The following is a 24,392-nucleotide window of genomic DNA, read 5'->3' as shown; positions in this document are numbered from 1 at the left end:
ATGAGTGTTGAAGTTCACCATGTCATCAAGATTTCTACGATCTCCGTCAATCTGTCTTGTTTTTTTCTTGAAGATTGTAAAAATATTTTTTTTTTTTTTTTCCTTCGGCATTACAGTGGGATGCTTTTCTGTTTGGCTAGGACGACCCGCTGTTCAACTATACATCCATATTTAATATTTATAATTTATTTTAATGATTATTCCCGTAAATTTTCATTACTGCCATTTTTTTTTTATTCCTATCTGTTTTTGCATTTCCATAGTATCAATTCATTTTAATGGATTATTCTATGTTTAGTTTTATTGTATTTAGTTAGCTGCAAGTAATTTTATCAGACTAATAACTGAGAATTAATAAATATCGAATTAGCTTTGACATGGTAAAATAAATCTCATAATTTCAAATTCTGTGTCATAGTAAAAATTTTTGTCGCGTATCTTGAGTTTCACGGGTCCATCTAATACGATGTGACCGTATTCTTTGAAACCATTCCAAAAGAGAACAAATATGGCAATTAAAAAAGATTTAGATGAAAAGAAAACAACTGAAGAATAGCATTATTTAAAAAACATATAACATAATGCTCCTTATCCTATTACTCTTTCATTACGCAAGATAATAATTAGGTTTTTCGAAAAGTTTAAAAGATTTTACCTAATTGTTTTCGCTTCAGGTATTTCGCAATAGAATAAAAGAAACTTCAAAATTGTTTGCGATCCACCTAAAGTTATCGCGCAACTCACATTTTAGAAACTCTGATCTGATGCATATTGCATCATTAACATCCGAGCGAATAAAACTGCTTCCATGTTCAGGACTGCTTTCATTCGAGATTATAAATAGACTGTAGTTCCCGTCCTACATTAACTTTAAATCCTTAAATGTCCTTGACACTATTAAGTATATTTTCTAATTATTATAGCTGTTATAATTAATGATTATAGCCACAAATCAATATTGTTTATTTGCAAGCAGTAATCGAAAGAATTATTTTATATGGCTCTGGAATTTGGGCAAAGGATTTAACGAATGATGAGCGACGTCTTTTGAACACCCTGCAAAGACCACACTTATTGCTTGCTAATCAGCAGATACTACAGAACCACATAACTGCAGCTTTATAAGTAATCACAGAAATTCTCCCACTTGACGCAACAGTAGAAAGAAAAGCTTCCCTGACTTGTATACTAAGATTAAATCAAAATAGAAAGCTCTGGAATTCTACACATTTTTACACGGATTACGGAAAGAAACACTCTAATATTATATGTCATCCAAACATAAATAATAATCTTCAAGAAAATCTTAATACGGACTTAACAACAATATCATCAACTGGCATTTCTATATTCACAGACGGGTCTAAAATAGAAACAGGTAAAGGCTCTGGCATTTGCATAAATAGAAATAATCTACCAATCTATAAATAGAGAAGAAGACTACATAAAAACAATTCAATTTTCCAGACTGAATTAACAGCAATAAAAAAAAAGCAATAAACTTATCCAATCCATTTAATAACCAAGTTAATATCTACACAGATTCTTTATCCAGCCTTAAAGCTATAGGTGGTTTTTTATTGCTGATAACCTATAGTCTACGAAATTCAAAAACTTTTAATCAATATGTCAATAGCACTGAGACCAATGCTAAATTGGGTTCCAGCCCATACAGGTATACCAGGTAACGAACTAGCTGGTTATCTTGCTAATCAAGCAGCAACAGCATTAAATCTACCAGAATTTACGATACCCTTTCCAAAATAACATCTTAAACATATAACATTCAAAGATCTATTAATACAGTGGCAATCAAGGTGGACTAATCCTAAACCAGGGCAAAGTACTTTAAAATTTATACCAAACTAGCTGTACCCGCCCGGCGTTGCCCGTGCATTTAGAAAATGCAGATAAGTGAATAGCGCAGGAATAGTAGTGTAGGACATGTAGACTGTCTCTCTCTCTTCCCCCCCCCACAAGCTACAAAAAAGAAATGAATTGTAATTAATCGATTTAATGTATGGTCAAAACAGCAAACTAACGCTAGAATAAAGAAATCAATTGTTACAATCGAACGTTATTTGAAAACAAATAATAATATCAGTGAGTCAAAAAAACCGTGATTAATTAATTATAAATAATAAGCTACAAAAAAGAAATGAATTGTAATTAATCGATTTAATGTATCGTCAAAACAGCAAACTAACGCTAGAATAAAGAAATCAATTGTTACAATCGAACGTTATTTGAAAACAAATAATAATATCAGTGAGTCAAAAAAACCGTGATTAATTAATTATAAATAATTTTTTTAAAATTTTTCTAATTCAAAAATCGAAAATCGGGCTTCGAGGTCTGGTGGCCAGCCCCTTTGTGCTTCCGTATAAAAAATTCCAGGTCCCTGCGTGCGATAGATTTGGCTGGAGAGCTCGGTCAGACAGACAGACAGACACATTACACTTGCTTTTATTATTATAGATGTTTCAACTAAATAAATATCATTCTCCTTTACGATTACATTTTTAACTGGACATGGTGCATTTCTAACATATTGTTACGGATTTGGTATTTAAATAGCTAATGTTAGTAGAATTATAAATTAATTTGTTTTATTCCCTGTACAGTGCAGCGCGTGACGAATATTAAGAGAAAGCTAAGCCTAAATTAAAAATAGAGAAGCACGCACATTTAATAAATAGATATCTCGTAATTTTACGCTTTTACTTTTCGAGAAAATACCAGAAAATTCTCGTGCATTCAAAAAGCTTATATAAGCGGCATGAAAACCTCTCAGTTAGTTAGTTGAGTTGATTTAGGAAGTTTTAGAAAACTGCTGCTGTCTACTGTAGCGAATTCGCGGCGAGATGGGATTAGCTTTCTTTGTTTTGAATTAGTTTTGTTGAACGTTTTTACTAGTTTAAAAGACAACTACTGTGAGATATTGTACGAATATCTGATGAAATTTAAGCATTTTTGTTTTATATGTTCTGATAATAATAAATTTTATTCACTTTTCATTGGACTTGTGCATTCAATTTATTACGAACCCTTACGCACGCAACAATATTTAAGTAGATTCAAACTCAAATTCCTATATTACCACCAAAATTACAATTGGTAATTGTGGTAAAATAGGATACCCCGATCATCATGTTTTTGATTGTGAATATACAAAAGATCATCACTTAATAAACCTTCAAATCAATACTGGAAAGAATGGACTCAACACCCATTAAAACATCCTGCTTTATATAATGAACTTTAAAAAAGCAACAGAATACTGTGTCAATCATAACAAATAATCTCTACAGTTATTTTCATCAACCAATTTCTTTTTTGGATTCTAATATTAAACATTAGAGTCCATTATTTATTTTTTTTACTCGGACTAAGATCTAAATTGAAACTGGAACTGATATGTTTTATATCAATCAACCAAGACTCTCTGAAATTATGATCATCTGAAACATCGAACTACTTTATGTACGAAATCTTCGATCAAAAGAACTTAAAACTTTATATCTCAAGAACTTTTGATCTATTGAATTTTATTCAACTACAGAAGTTTAATTGAATCTTGAACTGCTGAAATATATATAAAAATTAGCTCAACGTAGCATGTAAATGCAAAGAAGACTGTAAATAATTTTCAATGTCATGTAAAAATATTCCTTGTAAAACTCTCTTTAAAAAGGATCTTTTCAATAAGCAATTTTCACTGGGTGGGCTTTTTGCCATTAGGTATCACCTTAGGTCGGAAGTCCTCTCAGTTGTGCAAAGTGTTTATCTGCATTAGGAGACGGGCTGAATCAAGATAATCTGAGGACTGTATCGGGGCTATCGACACACTATTTCCTTAATTTCCTAACTTATTTCATGATAGAAAAGGCCCTCTCTTTTTAAGAAATAAATTGTGGATGATTTTATTGTCCTCTGTAATATGAGGGGTCTAACTCAGAGGACGTTACCGGCACTGCTTTTTTTCACCTTCATTACGGCGAAGCACACAATGGTATTCTCCAAAAAGAGGAATGCCCCATGGAGGATTTTAAGAGAAACTAGCCCGCATCCACGTTACACACGGGGAAAAACACGAAAACGCCTATGCAACTAACCCGTTTATTGGGGGTTCAAACCCTGCACCGAACTATCACTGTTCAGCGACTTTACCGCTCGCCCACTGCTGGGTTCTCCCAACGCAAAAAGAAGGGATATTTCTGTAAAAGTCATCTGAGGAAAGTTATATACACAAAGAAATCCAGCGTTTGTGAAACGTTGCAGATTTTAACGGTCGTCAAAAAAAGGTTTTATTAAGGTGAGAGACTCTAAGCAAAACAAACATACGGGCTTTAGCCTCGAAGTAAAAATGAGTAACAATTCATTTGCATAGTAATTGTGAAAGTTTCGGTTACGTACACAGCGGGGAAGGGGAAAGGACAGTTCTACATCTCCCGTTCTACTGGACCGATTGACGAAATTTAGCTTGCATTTTTCATGTCTCGAAAACGCGACTTAGGATATGTATTAGATTTATATATGGCACTGTTCTAATATAGGTATTTTGACACAAAATCGGACTTTTTTTGAATTAACATATAATTTTTTTTTTTTCCACATTTCAATTCTATGACTAAAATTATGCCAAACTGCGAAGTTTCGTAAAAATCGCCCGAATAGTTTTTAAAAAATTAGCTCTCAAAATTTTATCTCCTCCATGTTAATTGAATCTTGAATATATTTATTAATATCTCCTTTTTTATTAGATTTATTTGATTCTTCCTTTCACATTTCAAAATTTAGATTCATTCCAAATAAAATTCACCCATTTTTTATGATTTATTTTAAAATAATTTTTATAAAAATTTTTCAAAAAAGTATTTGGAATTATAACCTATACATTTTTACCACCATCTTAAAGCAGATGTATTTCTAAGCATACCTGCAAAAAAATTAGTTTTTTATTCAAAATTTCCTAGGATATGCGTGAATTAACATATTGGCGCGTTTTGAAATCTGACATATTTGTTAGAAGCGATTATAATGCCAAATGTGGTTCACGCACTTTGTTAAAATTATTTGAAAGTATGAACGATGACTTTTTTCCCGCTCGTGTAGAATGAAAAAAAGGAAAGGAAAATAGGTTTCTATAAATTAAGAAGTTCGCCAAGTGAATTTTTCTTGACGCAAACTGGGGGAAAAAAAAAAATGCGCCAAGATAAATTTTTCATAAATTTCGCACCAAATTTTACAAAATTTAATATTTAGGCATAATTTGAGTCGTAGAATAGAAACATGGGAAAAAATTGGCATGTGATACCAGAAAAAGTATAATTTTTTGTCAGTCAAAATACCTATGTTAGAACAATTCAATATATAAATCTAATATATATCCTAAGTCTCGCTTTCGAGACATGGAAAACGCAATTTGAATTTCGTGAATCGGCCTAGTTGAACGGAAGATATAGAACTGTCCCCCCCTTTTCCCCCCGCAATGTACGTATAATTAATTTATTTGTCAAACTGTCACCATCAACAGCCATACCATCCTGAAAGTACAGGTTCCTGTCCGATCAACGAAGTCAAGCAGCATCGGAAACGGTCAAAACTTGGGACAGTGACCAATTGGGAAAAACGCATGCTCTTGACATGTTTTTGTTCCCTTGAGAATTGTTATGTTTCCGTAGTAATAATAATTATTTCAATAACATTATTTTGTGTATTATAGGAAACGTATACTACACAAGAATAACTGATCAAGCCTTTATTCTTAAATAACTTGCGATGACAGCAGTATTTACTATTTAATTCTTGTCTCTCGTTAAATATACAAAATTGTAATATCTATACAGTAGCCGCCCTGATGGTTTAGTGGTTAGGGGAGCCTGACTGTGTAACTGAAGGGCTCGGGTTCGAATCCCGGAGAAGGCATGGATGTAAAATTGTCTATTCTTTCAGTGGTAACAGCAGTCGCCGCCTATTAAGTGCTTCCACTATAAAATAACCACTCCTAAGGCCAGATGTTGATTGGGGGGGGGATAATTACCTACACAGTGAACTGATATTATTCAATTCTTTGTTAACACACTGAATGAATAGCGTTCGGAAGGGCCAGATGACCCAGAATTTTTTCTTCGGCGATTCGAACTCGCAGACTTTGGTGAAGCCTTGCGTTTTACCGCTCATCTAGAACAAGAATCTACTTTACAGTTACAAATTGGCGCCCAAGGTGAGGCATACGAAACTTTCATCTGTCGAGAATGGAAAACGTTGCTGCCAATCGGTGTTTCGAGGCTTTAAAGCCACTCCGTTCACTCGTCGGACTGTATTTGCATTTTGAAGTACGAGTTGAGTTTAATCTCCTGTTAGTTGGCATTCGTGGGGGCCAAAGCTTTTGTCTGTTCTTAGGGAATGCCTGCTAAACAGAAGTATATTGATTCTCTACTTCGGGGTTCAAGAACTGTCTATGTGGAAGCGTCTGGTAAAGTAATGTTCGTTAGTGGAGGTTTGATTGTTAACTTTCTCTTAAGCGTTAGCATAGCGGATGATAATTTCATTCGTGGTATCATTTTTTCTATTCACTGAAATCGAATGCATGTTTTGGGGAAAACAAAAGATGGAGAAATTTTTATTTTTCATTCCCATAGTTAAAAACTCTGGAGTGGATATTTATACATTTAAGTTCAAGTTCTCATAGTAAATATTTTGCATTTAATTTCCTCGTCTAATATTAGTTTTTCAGGTAGGGGGAGGGAATCATGCACATAAGTTCATGCGTGCTGTTTTTCGATTAAAAAGAAATTCCCTCCCTGTTCGTATATGTTGAGTACGATATCTATTTAAGGAGTACTGCACGGAAAAATAAATGGATATAAGTTTAAAAAAATGAAATCATTTATATGGAGTTTGTATTTAAACTTAATCCTTCAGTGGATTCCTGAACAAAGCGGAATCTCGAGCTTCCGTCTGTCACTCATAGGAAAACACTTAAGATCATATTTATTTTAGTCACTTAATTGCGAATGGCCTTCACCTATCAAATGATGATATGAAAGTGGAAAAGAATGTTACGTGGTATCCGAGAGAGTCCAGCTTTTGTACTCCGGCAGTTCAAGGTTATTATAGCATGTCGTATCAGATGTTTCTCTCTAGATTATACACACAAAGATCTCCCTTGTAGTGTACGTGAGCTGAATATAATATTTATTGTATGCACAAATATATTTCAATCAGGATATAAGATTATTGCATTATGATTTAACTATTTGGAGGGTAACGTAGTAAATTTGTGAGGAGAATAATATGTGTAAAGGGATATATTCCTTAAAAAAAAAAAAGAAAAAAGTTGCATGCAGATTTGATGCGTAAAACATTTTAGAGTTGAAGAAAAGAACAGAAAGCATTTATGCGTAACATATGAATTCAGTTTTAGTGTCAATAAAAACATAATGGGTCGCTTTTATTTAAAAAAAATACATAAAAGGCTGAATTTAATTTACCGTATAAGAGAGGGCATATAATATGTATTAAACATTTATGAACATTGCAATTTCCTTCCAGTTTGAAATGGTTTGCTTAGCATTATCGCATTGCGCTTATCTCTCGATTCTCCTTGTTGCGAATTGTTCTTTCATCGTAAAAAATAAGTAAATAACATAATTTTATATTATGCCCAAACGGGCGTTTTTTCATTCGCAGATACATACACGTTTCGAGAGCATCTGAGCTAAAAATATTTAAAAACAACATATTCTTATAATTTCCGATAGACAGCCTCGCGCGCTGGAGATAAAAATGAATTATTCCCTACAGCGTTGTAACTGCTGGCTTTGAAACTGTTGAATTTTTTAATCAAAATTCGTTAAAGTTTTACAGAATATGAAATAGACAATAAAACAAATTCAGGCTTCCAGGTACCCATATTCGGGTGGACGACTATGTTATTCAAAATTTGATGACTAGAGATTCTTTATTATTTAGTTTCTTTAAATATAATTAGGGCGATTATATTTGGTGGAAACAATTTGAAAAGTGATACATCGCATTTAAATGATTCAGTGGAAAATGCCGTTTCGAGACTAATAGCCCTTCTGGGCTAATGCTCCATTGGGCCATAAAGAAGAAGCCATGATTTAGGAAGACGGTCAGTTTTTGATATAATACATTTTAATACTGGATAATGTTAAGCCGTATGTGTGTGTGGGGGGGGGTGTAATGATTTCCGATATCGTAACGGAAGATGGTTCTGACGAAAAACATATACGGCCATGGGATCTTGCTAAAATCTTGGTGTTGGTGTTTTAAGATCTTAAAATGCAAAGGCCCGGATAAAGGGGGGAAGTGGAGGCTGCAGAAAGATACGGACGTTTTATTAGACTTTTAAATGCGTTTTTGCTTACTACACTAAGCTCCTTAATAATGAAAAGAGACAATGAATAGTTTGTTATTTACAGAAGTTTCCAAAATTTTCGTTTTTGAGCACTTATACGGAGGTCATCCTGAAATTTTTGAGGTACGCGCAGACGATAAGTGGCAGAAAAAAATTAACGGTTAGATTTGAAAATATGTCCTATTTTAGCCTTCATATTTTTTATTGGCCAATTGCAAGTAATTTAGAGTAGAATAAATTTTAGGCAGAAAGAAAAAGTTCACGCAGTAACATTATCGGGCTATGATTTTCTATGATTTTAAAGTGACACTGAATCAAGAAGAATGCGTTCACCGTCTGCAGTTACCATTTTGAAATGAAGTTCCATCTCTTACTACTGTATTCAAATGGTTTATAGAATTTCACAAATGTCGCAACTTTCTTCAGGATGAAGAACACACAGGAAGGCCGTTGTCAGCAGCATAATAATATGTTTGCCACACGGAAAATTTTAATCGATGATAATCGCTGCGCCTACCAAATGATACAGAAGGAGCTTAACACTGGATCAGCTGCCATACATAAAATTATTCATGAAGAATTGCATATGAAAAAATTAATTTGCTTTTGGGTTCCTCATAATTTAACTGAGGACCAAAAAGAGGAGAGTGTCAGAATGTCGGTATTTAAATCATATCTTGAGACATTTAAATCATATCCTTTCTGATATAATTCTGAAAGTTCTTGAAATATCTGGGGAACGGGAACTGATGTTCCTTCTCGGACTCTTTTCTGCAAGTCTCGAACTTCTTTTTAACTTCCGTCTCAGCAATATTGGGCACGCAGGAATGTTCAGTTTTCTTCAGTACTTCGTACTGAAAATTTGTCTTTACATTTCCTTCACAAAGATCTGTCTTACATACCCAATTCATACCTAATTTATTTTTTCGGTGTAAACGGTGAGGGTAATCATCTACAACTAAACGTTCTTTTCCTTTTTTGTAGAGAGTAATTTTGTTGAAATGGCTATGGGTTCCATCATAGATTTTTTCGAGGCTATAAAACGACATGCACACTTCATAAGGATCAAACATCTACTGAGAAAATGAGAAAAACCTTTTTTCTTAAAATTATCGGCTTATCTATGCAGCAGTTGCGAAGCTCGAAACTACACAATACATGACATGTGACTGATTAGGTAAACAACACAATAGGTGCAAGAATGTCCGCTCTGCCCACCCAGCTACCCTCACGTGTCCTCTGTAGCCACTGTCCGCTCTGACCACGTAACCGGCACAGCAGCTCTAGAAGAATGTTACACTTATAAATAATTCGTATTTATCCAGTAAATAATATTTAAATAAGAATAATAACGATTTGACAACAAACATTATATACAGAACTTATATTGGGCCGCAGCCCACCAGTTTTTTTTACATAATTCTAGCCGGAGCGTTTCTTTTATGACACTAAGCTATAATTCCAACAGAAAATTTTTTGATCTCGTAAAATTTTAATTTTAGCTATAAGAAAGTGTTAAAATAACTTCTAAATGCAAGCTTGCCTTTCCTTGCTGATGCTTTTAATGAAACAAAACAACAAAAGCAATCCAAACCCAATTTAAAATATTATTCTGCAGAAAGTGTAATAAATTTATGAAAGCTTGTTTGAGAATTGGTAAATCTTTCGTTTAAAAAAATACTGAAAGTGATCACCTTGGCCGTGCCGTCGTATCCGCTGATTCAGTATCGATGGTTTCAATTACTCAAAATTTACAATAGAATGGGAAACCGTTGTGTATTTTCTTAAATGCAAGTTAATCTAGATATAATTCCACGTTAAACGGGTTTAAAGTAATAAATTATTAAGATAAACGTCTCAAACACATACGACGCTAGTGCAGAAAAAAACTTATGCAGACTTTTTAATCAAATAGAGGCTATGAAAATGGTCACTTTTATAGGACTTTGGTACTTTTGGCGAAGTCGTCAGTCGTTGCTGACTACTTTTTCGCCAACGTAACACGTGAAAAACAATACTATCCAAAAAAATGGCGGCGCGCTGAAATTACATAAACGACAACGAATTAATTAAAAACGTAAGAAACATCTGTAATGAAGCGTAAACGTTACTTGAAACAAGCATCCATAAATGAACACTCAAAATTTTAAAACACTAACAAATTAACTAAATTAAAAATGCAACAAATATAAACAGTAAAATACTTAACTTTAATAAACAATAAAATCCTATTCTGTTTTCTTAGTCTGTATGCACAGTGACCTGTTTTATGTTTTTTAAAAAAAATCAGAATTGCAGAATTCTCGGCATTTCAGAGCAAAGTGGCTGTGTACACATCACAATTTTTTTGGCATTCTTCTTTTTCCATACTAGACACGCATACTTCTTGCAGATAGTTGCATTAAACATTAGTTGTATTCGAAGACATAGTGGCACAATAAGAACTGTAAAAATGACAAAACTTACCATATATGTATTGTTATGTACATACGCGTTCGTATTAGATTGAATGCACACAGAACTGATGATAGCTTGATAAGAAACACTTCACAGTTCTGACACTTTCCAGAAAAATATTCGTGCAGCTCTTCACAGTAACACAGAGTACAGTCAGTAGTTACAGTTCAAACTACCAAGAATGGTAAACTCAATGCAATTATCCAATATGGAGGCTCACCAAGAGAAGGTTTTGGTTTAGATTAGAAGGTTCTGGAAATTTTGAGTTCATGTTCAGAGTTAACTACGCAGTCATCGTTACGCAAGTCATGCAAGATGGATTATCTAGAAATGATACAGACCAGAAAAGCAATTTTACGATTTTGTAGAATAAAGAAGAATTAAAGTGTTACCGCTAGTTTAAAAGATAATTTTGAATTTAATGAAATGTTTTGAGTTTTTACATATTTTTTCCTTGCCGCAGAATGAAAACAGAATTAATTGAATGAAAACTATATCTCTAATGAAATTCGAGGAAATAAGCTTAAATGAAGTGCAGCAAAAAATGTGTATAATTTAATAGGCCGTACAAGGAAGTCATATAGTGTCCACATCAGATATTTTTGCTGGTGTGCTAGAAAAAGAATGACCGTTGTTTCTATTATGCCCACTTGAAACAGTACATTATATACTGTATATTCAAGGTTTAAATTCAGCTGAGAAAATCTCGCTGTTTCCTACCTTTTTAGTGAAATTGTAATTCCGTTAGTAGTTTCAAATAAGATGACGTTGGGTATTTTATCTTATTGTTGAACTACTTATCATTAATTTAATTTGAATTAGCAAATTTTTATATATCTCTTTGCATTTTAGCGAATTTTAATTACAATCATTAATTATTTATTGTCTTTTCAGAATTTTTTAAATGTCCTCTGGGACATTTGTATGACTTACAGATGGGAAAGACTTAAATAGAGTAACATTCCTTTACCTCCTAAAAGTTCACTTTTTAGGGCAGGATTTTATACAACTTTATCATAAGTGCAAACTACTTTTTACCTTCTGTGAGTGATATCGCGATTTAGTGCCACAGAGGGCAAAGAATGAAAGAATTTAATTTTGTTATCAATGGATGGCTGGATTGACTGTGCAATTTCAGTATACGCAGGGTCTTTTTTGTATTATCAACGGATAATCGGGTACTTAGTGCATATCTAATTTTGCAAGCCAGACTAATGAACATCATAAAATCATATTTTATGTAAATTTAATTTATTGTGGTTATCTGGATTCGGTTTTAATATAAATTTATGAAGAATAGTTGTGAATTTGATTAGTGATATTGCGTCATTCAATTCCTAGTTAAATTTTATTAGTTTAAAGAGAGAAAAAGCTACTAACAATGAGTGCAAATGCAAGGGGGGGGAAGAAGGAGAAAAGTAAAGCAATGAATTGATCTAAAGCCTTGAAGGTAATAATTTTGTAGCAAAAATATACAGAAAAAGGCAACATTACTAGCAAGAATAAAGTAATAATTTAATCATTATATTTTGTATTTTATGCGTTCTATTCTTTTTTTGCTGCTGCTCTATTTCTTAATCCTACACTTTGCTTCTGTAGCTTGTAGTATGAATTTCATGCCTCTCAGACATTTTTTGCGGAATTACAGCGAAAATCAGAAAAGTTGTTTAAGTTTTGCACACTAGTGTAAATATAAGAGATAAAATAGGTGGGACAAAATACTATTTTAATTTCTTCCATCTTTCCATTTTTAATTTGGTTATTTCATTCATATCGAACGAAAAATAGCAACTGTTTACAATTAAAACCTCCCTAAACTGCGTAATCTCAAAATTAATCTGTCATATGATTGACTTTAATGCTAATAACGCAAGTAATTACACAAAGCTTCAGCCAATAATAATTTCAAATTTGGGAACCTACTTTTCAAACTGGCCAGTGGGACCAATCCGAACTAAATCATTCGGCACCAAATTTTCATTTTAGACTTCTAGCATTCGCTCGGTATCTAGACCGCTGTCACTGCTTTATTTTCTGCAACGTCTTAAAAATGTTAAAAAAATTAAAAAACAAAGCGTGGCATATTAGCTGTGTCTGTAACAGAAGTGTGTTAACAAGAATAGTGTTCAATGTCCACCATCTTCGTTAACAATAGATAACTAACAGATGAAGTCAGTTTTAACTTTTCTTTCTTTCATATTTGCTGAACATGCAATATACATTGAGTTTATATATGGTAATAAAATAATAAGTCTTAAATTATCAAAGTAGGTTGAAACAAAAGCAAATAACAATTTAATACTATTTTCAGTTTCTTTCTTCTCTTTTAATATATTCTTAGGAAATGTAATCACTGGAGAGGCGGATTTACAGGATCGCACAAGTCATGACGCAAGAGACTCAAGGAGCTCCCAATAATTTTTAATAAATAGATGCGTAATTTGTTTTCATGATAAGGGTCCCCACAACATTGATAAGCGTCTATAAACCTAGTCTTTTTTTAGGAATTACCGCTTTCAGCAGAATACTTCTCTGAAATTAATGCAAGAAAATCTAATCCTATGAATTAAAGTAAAATAATGAATTTAAAAAAGTAAATTGGCATTATCTGCATTTTGATATTCAATCTTTCCAAATAAAGAGCATTTAAACAAACTAAACAAAGCAAACGCTAGACTACGGAATCTTAAGTCATTATTTAAAATGAGATAATGAAGCTATTTTGCTCTGGCGTTCACCTTTTTTTTTTTTCTTTTTGCAGATAAAGAAAAGGAACGCTGTCTGGTAATCACGGGATATAGAACTTCGCCTACGCATTTAAGGCTAACCGGATATGACGACATTATAACCGACAGACGCAGTATTCTGATGTGAACACTTTCAATTCATTAGTTCAATAAGGGGTTTTGGAGAGCATTATCATTTCAATAAAAATTTCTTTCGCGATGCAGCAAGACGGTATTAAAACGGAATCGACAAAGTCTAGTATGATTTTGATTCCGATAGCATATTCCGAATCCGTTAATCTACGCAAAGATGGACCGAGATCGACCACCTCATATACGAGCACGTGCAAAGTGGAAGGCGGGAAATCTTTCTGCACTTCGGTATATATAATCACGAAATTGATTCCTACTCGCTTCATCACCTATTTAACTGTTGAAGAAAAGTGGGAAAAGTCGTCTCCGCTGTACACTTATTCCTCGGATGAAGTAAATGATGTTAAATTATTTACCGCTGCTGCATCGTTAGAACCGAAACCTATTCTTGATGATAATACCGTTGATCTTAGTGTTGAAGAGATTTCCACACATTATGAAGCCATTGAATTCAAACATAAATTTACGATGACTCTTTTTTCGGAAACCGTGAATATTTTTCCGAAAGAGAAGATTCATACGTACTGCTCGATATATATATACGAACCTCGCGCGCAAAGTTATTTCGTAACTGGAGTAGCACTTATACCTGGTCAGAAAATCTTACCAATTGCAGAAGATGAATATCCAGTTGATGTTAAATCATTAAATAGCAGTGCTGTGGAAAATTGTTATAATCAAGAAACCAATAGTGACTGTGAAAGTCCAAAATTAATAAATGGTGTTATCTAAGAACTTTTCCATCTATTATTGTAACTTTAGCTGTATTCTTGAAGATTTACTCTAGTTTTTACTATATCATTTTATGAAAACAAAGACAACAAGATGTTTCTGGTGAGAAAAATAATTCTGAATTCAAAGGTAACCATAATAGTGAATTTTTTCATATGTGTTTTAAGAACAAATTTTGAATTATAAGTATTACATTTGTATGCCAGAAATGTTATTTTGCATTTTAAATAATCTGCCATGTATTTATGTTTATAAAGAGCTTTTAAAGCAATTTCCTAACTGAATATTGTTGTAAGTGTGAATATATTCAATTTATTAGTCATATTTATGGGAAATAAGAAATTTTATTATAGTATAATAGGTTTGCATTGTAATTTGGTTGATTAAAAAATTTTAGATAATTTCTAAAAAAATTGTGGAACAATAATGTAAAGAAAGTACATTATAATGTAATAATGAACAATAATGTAAATCTAATAATGAACAATAATGTAATCTAGATGCCTAATAAATCTGCATCTACAATTTCTAATTTTTTTAATCAAGTAATAACTTTTAATAATCTTGTAACTGATATTTGAATTTTTCAAACATTCAATATATTTTAGATCTGGAATCTTATCTGAAAACATTTAAGGGCAGTCTATGAAATCCCAAACCAAGTTCATGTTTCTTTATGTCATTTAGCATTAACTGTTTCACATTTTAATTAAAAACCTGTACTAATTAAATAAAAATATTAAATATACAAAATTTTATTAGTTCATATAAGCACTTTTATGCAGATTTAATAAATATATTATTTAATGAAACAGCAAGTTCAACCACTAATTCTACTTTACTATTTTCATAACCTATTGAATAGTATCTTGTGGGTTAGTTAAATAATTAACTGATCTTTGCAATATTTAATTAAACATAAAAGTAATATAAAGCTTTTTACCTAGTCCACATATTTTTGTAGTGTTTAATTAAACCAAGTGGTAAAATCCTAGTATATGGTACGCCTTGGCAGGATTATGAAAACTGTCGCCAATACCAAAATGACTCATTTACAGCTCATCCTAAACACCATGTTTACTGCTCATCATAATGTTGCCAAATCCTGTATATACCGTATACTAGGATTAAACTCGCAACACTATACAAATTGCATTTAGTATTTTTTGATTGTTTCGGTTTTCATGAAGTTAATGCTTCTAAGGGCACTTGAGGTAAACTAATAGCAGACAGAATAGTAGGTGCGGAGGGGGTGTGACCAATTGTCACATGGTCCAAATCCAGTTAGGAACTTTATTTCTCAGCAGTTTGATTAGCTTTGTACATAATAGACAAAGAAAATGTAAATGGCAACCATCTTAGCCAAATTTGACATCGCTTGAATCAATTGGTTATTAGTTGCATTCAGTGTACCTACGTATGAGTTAAGTTGTCGAAACTTTCACATGAATACGAATGTTTGTATTCATTTTGTAAATTTGATTAAATTGGTGAAATCCTAGTATATTGTATGGCCTTGGTGTGATTTTAAAAATTGTCGTCAACATCAAAATGACTTGTTTGCTACTCATCATAAATGCCGCGTTTACTGCTCTTCATAATGTCGCCAAATCCCATGGGTACCGTATACTAGGATTAAATCAAGTAATGGATAGCTTCCTACTGTTCACAGTTCTAAGAATGAATCATAGAAACTTTTTGAAAATTTGTAAATAACTTATTAAAAAAATAATTCTTCAACAAGTTTCAGAGGAAACGTTTTCTTTCTATAAATAAAAGAAAGTTCTATTTCAATTTTAGTTGTGAAACTTCTTCAGAAAATGAATCAGTAGTATTAACATTTGGAATTGAAACTTCAAACTCATGCTACGTTCATATAAATTTATACCAAAATAAGAGTAACTAAATTTTCTTTTACCAATACTCTTCGATTTTGGTTATGAATTTAAAAATAAATAGTTACACAGTCTCTCATAAGTGAAACAGTATGAACGTCATAAAGGCAGTGATGCCACGATATAAAATATATATGTACAAAATAATGAATAAAAAAATTAACATTACTACTTATTATTCTCTGTTTTTTCTGGGCAAATTTCTGTTACTGTTATTAATTATTCTGCATGATTTCTATGCAAAATAAAGAGCTTTTGATGAGTAACTTTTTAAATTCATATATTCCTGTAATGAAAATAACTGTTTCCTCCCCTGTTTGCTGATTCTAAGTTATGATTAATACATAATGAAGCAAAATTTAGATATTTCAGAGGCATTACATGCAAAAATAAAAGATTATTTCCATTACAGCATGTAAGAAAGAACTTCTGTATTGGCAAAACATATGCACATGATTATTAAATAATATGAAACATGGAGTGTTACATAGCTCAAATAATTAGGTGTACAAGTGAATGACAAATTTTAATCGTTTTCCAAAATTTCATAAGAAACAGAATATGAATTTTGTTTGGTAACATAATTTCACATTTGGTAACATAATCTTAGAACAGGATACACAATAAAAATATTCAAATCAGGGGGAAAAAATCCCATTTTTCCCCTTTCTTTTTGGAAATCATAATCAAGAGAATATGTAGAATACTGTTCTAATGCACTTTAAGGTCAATGATAAATTATTACAGCATTACACCTATAATCTTTAAAACAGTTAAATCTTTCACAGCTTTAAATTATTTGAAATAAATTCCATTTTAATTGCTTGGAACATATATACAGTTGCTTATATGATGTATTTTTATTATTAATATTTAATTTATGATACAAATTCAATTTTGCTATTTTTTATCCTTTCAAGCTATATTTCAAACTTATACCATTACATCAATATATGTTATAATAACTGCTTTATACACTTAGCAGTGGATTGATGGCAACATCTAAAAAAACAGAAAATGGAATGCATATGATTCTCTTAACTGATATTACATCCAAATGCAATATAAAATTATTTTCTTTAACCATATCTTCATTAATTATTTTTCAAAAGTTTTACAAAATCACAGAAAAATAAAATTTTATTGGCCCACAATGAAAAATATGTACTTTATTTTACAAACGTTTGATTAGTTTTTCAAGCCTCCTTATTCGACTAGATTCATGTTCAGGTGTAGTTGAGGTTACAGTTGCAACACTTTTTTCAGGATCTTGCTGGTGTCCAGTGTTTGGTACAGCTGGCTGATGAGACCGGAATATGTCAGTCATTATACTTTGTTCACTCCTTTTTAAACCCTGCAGGAAAGGAAAGAAATTGGAGTTATTGCATTGTATAAAATATATATTATTATGAAGTCATATAGAAGCTAAGTAATAAAAGATTTTGGTGAATGATGTCTTGACTTTTTACAATAGTTGTAATGATTTTTTCAGTTTTTGATACAGAATGTCCCACAAAGGACTTTCCCCTTTTTAAAATTAAATAACTCGAAAATAAAGGTTGATAGAAGAATGAAACAAAAGGGAGGTTTATTGGGACAGCTGTAAAAAAGCTGATACAGAAGTTTCACATTTAGCTACAAAAGTTTCCAACAGGTGTTGTTGTATGCTATATTACCAAGAAAGAATCTGTATAAAGAGTGATCTGAAGTCCAGAGAGATCAGTCCCTTTCAGATGTGGCCCACCAGCGGCTGAGCGGTAAAGTCGCTGAACACTGGTAGTTCGGTCCGAGGTTCGAATCCTGCGAACAGGCTGGCTGCATGGGCATTTTTGAGGTTTTCCCATGTGTAACATGTTTACGAGCCAGTTTCCCTTAGAAAGTCCTCCACAAAGGCATTCCTTCCCTTAGGCAGATAGCCCTCGAGGCTTTGCCATAATCACACACACCACACCCTTTCAGATGTACATTGCACAAAAAAAGGGGGAGCAGTTCTATTTCTCCCATTCTCCCAATTGACAAAATTCAAATTGCGTTTTTCATTTCTCGAAAGCGCCACTTAGGATATGTATTGGATTTATATATAGCATTGTTCTAACATAGGTATTTTGACACAAAATCGGCTTTTCTGAAACAACATACCAATTTTTTTCCATATTTCGATTCTACGACTCAAATTATGCCCAGATATTAAATTTTGTAAAACTTGGTGCAAAATTCATGGGGATATTTAAAAATTTATCTTGGCCTTATTATTTTCAGTTAGCAGAAAGAATAATTCACTTGGTGAACTTCTTCATACGTGGCAATCAACTTTCCTTTCCCTTCCATTATGATGGAGCAGAAAAAAAGGCACTTTGTGGTTCATGCAAAATGGGGCACCAAACAGGTGTTTCAATTCCTTGAGAAACCTCGGACTGAACTACCAGTGTTCAGCGACTTCTGGTACTGAAATATCACAGGTTAATTTACAGTCCTACACTAACAAGGTACAGTTTTCAATCCCCATTTAATGTTGCAAGAGGTCCTGATTTTTACATTGTGCATGAAAGGGGAAAAAGTCACATTTCTACTTCCAAATAATTTTAGCAAAGTGTCTAAACCACATTTGATGTTTTATCGCTTTCAACAAATATGCTAAATTTCAAAACGCACCAATATATAAATTCACATATATCTTTGAAAATTTAAATACAAAACTATAATTTTTTGCAGGTATGCTTAGAAATATGTCTACTTTAAGATAAAGGTAAAAATTTTACAGTTTATAATTCAAAAATTTAAAAAAATATTTAAAAATAAATTATAAAAAAATGGGTGAATTTTATTATTTGAATGAACCTAAATTTCGAAACGTGAAAGGAAGAATTAAATAAGTTTAATAAAAACAGAGAGATTAATACCAAACTCAATTAACATTGAGGAGCTAAAATTTTGAGGGCTAATTTTTTAAAATCTACTCGTACGATTTTTTATTAAACTTGGTAGTTTGGTGTAATTTGAGTCGTAGAATTGAAATATGGAAAAAAAATGGTATGTTATTTCAGAAAAAGTTTGATTTTGTGTCAAAATACCTATATTAGAATAATGCTTTATGTAAATCTAATAAATATCCTAAGTTGTGCTTTCGAGACATGAAAAACACAAGTTGAAAATTTTATCAATTGGCCCAGTAGAACAAGAGATATAGAATTGTCCTTTTTTTTTTTGCACAGTGTACCTTTATGCGAGAAAATCACTCTATGGATTCACAACATCAGGCCCAAGGGACTGCTAAGAGCAGGTCAATATATTGCCTGTTGAAAACCAGTATAACCCCAAAGTTCCAAAGAGTGATCAGTCTGTGGATAGTTCCACTGTTAAAATGTGAAAATACATTAGGATATGAAAGGATGTGCATGAAATCATGTATATCATGGAACAACATGTTTTTCTGATACTGGATAGGTTAGGTTATTTAATTACAACAAAGCCTCAAGGGTTATCGACCTAAAGGAAGGGATGCCTTTGTGGAAGACTTTCTAAGGGAAACTGGCTCGTATACACATTACACTTGGGGAAAACCACGAAAACACCCATGCAGCCAGCCCGTTTGTGGGATTCGAACCTCAGACCGAACTACCAGTGTACAGCGACTTCTGGTACTGGAATATCACAGGTTAAATTACAGTCCTACACTGACAAGGCACAGTTTTCAATCCCCATTTAATGTTGCAAGAGGCCCTGATTTGAAAACTATTCCTGTGCTTTTCGATAAATTTCAGCGAACAGGAAGCATAGCTGATGAGTTAGTGGGAAATGTTGGTCCCAGGCAACAGAATATTGAGAAATAGACTAAATGTGTTTCCATTCAAGATCCAGTGTCATTAAGCCATTCCCACTCAAGCTGTTCAATACAGAGAAGGTTCGTGAACAAAATGCTCACAATGATTGATGATGATGGATTCGATGTTAACTGCATATGGTTCAAAGATGAAGAACATTTTCATGTGAATGGTGTGAACAAAAAACAATTGATGATTTTTGGGGTACTGAAAACCCCCATTTGTGTGAAGCAAAACCACTATATTCTCAACAGTTACTGTTTGGGCTGCAGTATCCAGTAAATGTGTATTAGCAAACCCTTCTTTTTAAAAGAAACGATCACTTCTGATTGTTATGTTGAAACGTTGGAACAATTTATTGCCACACTGTTAGTGTTGGAGGATTGACCAGGCACTTTGTGGTTCATGCAAAATGGGGCACCAAACAGGTGTTTCAATTCCTTGAGAAACCTTGGACCGAACTACCAGTGTTCAGCGACTTCTGGTACTGGAATATCACAAGTTAAATTACAGTCCTACACTAACAAGGTACAGTTTTCAATCCCCATTTAATGTTGCAAGAGGTCCTGATTTGAAAACTATTCCTGTGCTTTTCGATAAATTTCAGCGAACAGGAAGCATTTTCAGCAAACAGGAACAGGAAAAAACCACACCGCACCAAACAGATGTTTCAATTCCTTGAGAAATATTTCGGGGATTGCTTTGGGCTATTCCAAATTTACTGGAAGAGGCATGGATTGGCCTTCATACTCACCCAATCTTATCCCTTGTGACTACTTTTTGTAGGGTACCTTGAAGGACACTGTCTTATAGAAGAAGCCTGCAACACTGGACAAGCTTGAAGAGCCGATCTGTGAGGCATGTCCATCCATTTCCCTAGACACACTATGGGAGGTGTGTGTGAAAATTTTGTTTTTTTTTGTTTGCGTCACCTCTGTACTATGAAAAGTGGACATTTAGAAAAGATTGTGATGAGATTGCAACAATGGCTTGCAGAAAACACATTTATTACATTTTTCTAGAATGTACTGCGACAACAGTGTCATCTATTGGTAAGTTTTGTAACTAGATGTGAAACTGCTGTATCAGATTTTCACCAGCTGCCCCAATAAATATACCTTTTGTTTCAATCTTTGCTTTTGAGTTATTTCATTTTAAAAACAGGGTTCCTTTGTGGGACATCCTGTATGTGTTAATTGACATGAAATTTCAAAATGCATTATGATAATACTTCTAATTATGAAATTAACTAGTGGCCTCACTTTTGATCTTTAACAATTCATTTAAATTATAAAAAATTTTCAGAAGTAATGAAATATTATGGTAGTCACTAATATAAGTAATATATCATACCAGAATTTAATTGCATTCTAGAACATATAAATGTATCTTGTCAAAGAGAAAAATATTCAGTTGGTATATATATATGTTTGTGGCATATTTATATAATGTGTCTGTGTGTGTATATTCTGCACAAAAAAGCTGAAGTACCTATGAAAGAAAAGGAGATAGGTTCTGAATCTTAAAGATCAGCCCCCTTCCAAAGGAAACTTATTATTTTATTTCAACAAAATGCATATATAATAATATGTAATAAATATTTATTAAACTTGTAATGTAATAAATATTTATTAAAATTTAAAAAAAAGTCTGTTTTACCCATCATAGATTTTTTTTTCATTTTCACTTTCTGACAATAAGCAGCATATATGTATGTGTATGACTAAAACATCACTGCTGTCACAGAAAGGTTGTGGACACTGTTATCATCCTCTATTAATGGAATTCTTACTGTGGTCTCTTGAGTAAAATTAGCACTAGTATCTTCTGGTGTTGGTGTTTCACTGAATTTATGAATGACCACATACTGCACAACTTTCTCAGTAATATTCAATGACTTAATACTTTTCGTGGCCATCTTATTAACCTATTACCAATAAAAACACATCTGAAATATGTTGAGAGGCCATCTGCAGCTTTTTTGGAATATCTTTGACTTTTTTACAGAAGAATTAACTGAACTGTTGCAAAAATATCAGCTAATGTAATTCACAGGTAACGCTTTATTACTTATTAAAATTTAATCTTATTATTGAGTCTGTGTCTTAACACCATATTAGTTTGACCAGAATTCTGACCACCTGCATATCTTTCTAACTTTCGTAGCTGCATATATTTTTTAGACTAGAATATAATACTAAATTACAATGTGATAAGTAAAACTACATCTTCAGTTACTTCCTACAAATTTATTAGCAATCATTTTTAGGAAGGAAGAAGGTTTAGTTGGGTCGATATTAATAGTAATATAGAAAAATTGTTTATTTCTGTCATAAATATGCTTTCTGTTGTATGTAATATGGTCCTAATATTCTATAATTCAGTTTTCTAATACATGGAGAAGAAAGAAGTATTTTGTGTTTTTTCAGTGTGCGTTTCAGAATAGAAGTAAAACTACAGTAAAGTACTCGATTAATTCTAAAAGAAACCTAAGAATTTTGCAAAGGAATCCAAAATTTGTTTTATAACTTGAAGATTAGATATAAACATAGACAAGAATGGTCAATATCAAGTAATGAGAAACTTAAAAATAATAGATATATAAACTTATCAGCATTCCTGATAGAAGATACCAAATTATTGCAAATTTTTTGCGAGATCTCCAATTGTAAATAAGAAATGGCTTACAAAAGGAAGATTTCTGATGCTATTTAATATTTCTTGGATAAAGTTATCAGGGATGTTGATATTAACATCAAAGCACCTTTCTTCTGAATTAAAACATATACAGAACTTCAGGTTCAAATGCATTATATTAAACAAATGTTAAAAGTTATAAGCCTTACAAAACCTCAAATAAAATGTACCTAGAAATTAGGGTAGGTGAATAATATACTTTAATTAAAAGCAGCCTTGGGATATGTGGCTTCATAAGAGACTTTAAAAGTGAAAGTGGTCTCTATATCTGAAGAAAATCTCCTACAGAAATAAACAAGTAAAGCTATTATTATCATTCACTAATTTACTCCTTGTAACATTAGGAATGACTTCAGAAAATTTGCATTTGGAAAATGAACAAATATGTTAAAATCATAAACTTGCGGTGTTAGTACACAGTAGTGATATAACATCTCACTGCAGACTTGAATCAATCTGTAATTTTCCCTGGGATGAAAGTTTCATTATAAAAGCATTTGAAGACATAAGTACAGTAAAAGTTTCCATACAGTAAAAAACGGTTTTTTAAAATTGCTATACTATGAAGGTGGCAAGCGAAAAATGTTTTGCATGAAAGGTATTACATGCTGGGATATGCAAATGATTAGCATTCCAGCACATACGCACAAAGTAGGCATGATGGCATGTTGGTTGTTTGTGTGTTATGCCTTGTGTAAGAAGGCAAATCTCTTACAAGCATGTGTCAGAATTTGACCACAGCAAGACTGCTATTCATATTGGTCCAAAATCATTGCCAGCTTGCCGATATTTCAGCAAATTACCGAGATACCCATTTACTCAATGTTAAATGGGCTTGCCCCTGTATTCTTTTCTGTCATAGATTCCCTCTCTAGATTTTTCATGTTACATTACACAGAAAAATACAACAATTTCACATATAATTGCACTAAAATCATCTATCTATGTACAAAATTCGTAACAGTATGATGACATCTGCAGCACCACAGACTGTCAGCATGGTAGCCATTGTTACTGCAGTGGTGCACCTACATCACAGTGGTCATCATCATTATATAGGTCCAGCACCTGGTTTGCTGGTATAGGATGCTTTTGGGTAAATATCCTTGTATCCTCTTGCTCACATAGCTGATATTTTGGACAGCAACCATTACATTTCTGATATATTAAGGCCTGTGGCTGTATCTTATCTTTGAGGCCTGCTTGACACCATCTTTCAACAAGAAAATGCATGACTGTATGTTGCCTGTGCTGTCCTGTTCTTCAATAAAGAGGGTGTTTGACTTGTCCTAGCCAGCATGTTCTCCGGATCTCCTACCAAATGAGAACATTTGGTCGTGGGTTGTCATGAAATTAGCACACTACGACTCATCATCTAGCATAACTGATAAACTCTGACACAGAGTTGATGCCACATGCAATGGAATACCCTTATCTGTCATTCAAGATCAGGTCACCTCAATGCCCAAATGGATTACAGCCATTGTTGCCGCCAGCAAATGCAGCTCTGTGACTAAATTCTGCA

At 32.7% G+C, this 24,392-nt stretch overlaps 2 protein-coding genes across 6 annotated transcripts in view; one reads left to right on the top strand and one right to left on the bottom strand.

Annotated features, from left to right (window-relative positions):
- LOC118179684 (uncharacterized) overlaps positions 1-14,738 on the top strand; it is a 28,849-nt gene extending 14,111 nt beyond the window's left edge. The window contains exon 2 of the mRNA XM_085815670.1: positions 13,605-14,738. Coding sequence (XP_085671796.1) covers positions 13,789-14,454 — 666 coding nt within the window. The 5' untranslated portion in view covers positions 13,605-13,788 and the 3' untranslated portion in view covers positions 14,455-14,738. The remainder of the gene's footprint in view (positions 1-13,604) is intronic.
- A 2,124-nt stretch (positions 14,739-16,862) lies between these two features.
- Vps53 (vacuolar protein sorting 53) overlaps positions 16,863-24,392 on the bottom strand; it is a 74,635-nt gene continuing 67,105 nt past the window's right edge. For all 5 annotated transcript variants that reach the window (XM_085815628.1, XM_085815632.1, XM_085815639.1 and 2 more), the window contains one exon: positions 16,863-17,703. In XM_085815628.1, coding sequence (XP_085671754.1) covers positions 17,524-17,703 — 180 coding nt within the window. In that variant the 3' untranslated portion in view covers positions 16,863-17,523. The remainder of the gene's footprint in view (positions 17,704-24,392) is intronic.

Source organism: Stegodyphus dumicola, chromosome 1 (genome assembly GCF_044657685.1).
Source record: "Stegodyphus dumicola isolate Sdum_Otavi_A_Nest chromosome 1, ASM4465768v1".
Lineage (NCBI taxonomy): Eukaryota > Metazoa > Arthropoda > Arachnida > Araneae > Eresidae > Stegodyphus > Stegodyphus dumicola.
Note: the sequence above shows the minus strand (reverse complement) of the source record. Positions and strands in the feature narration are given on the sequence as shown.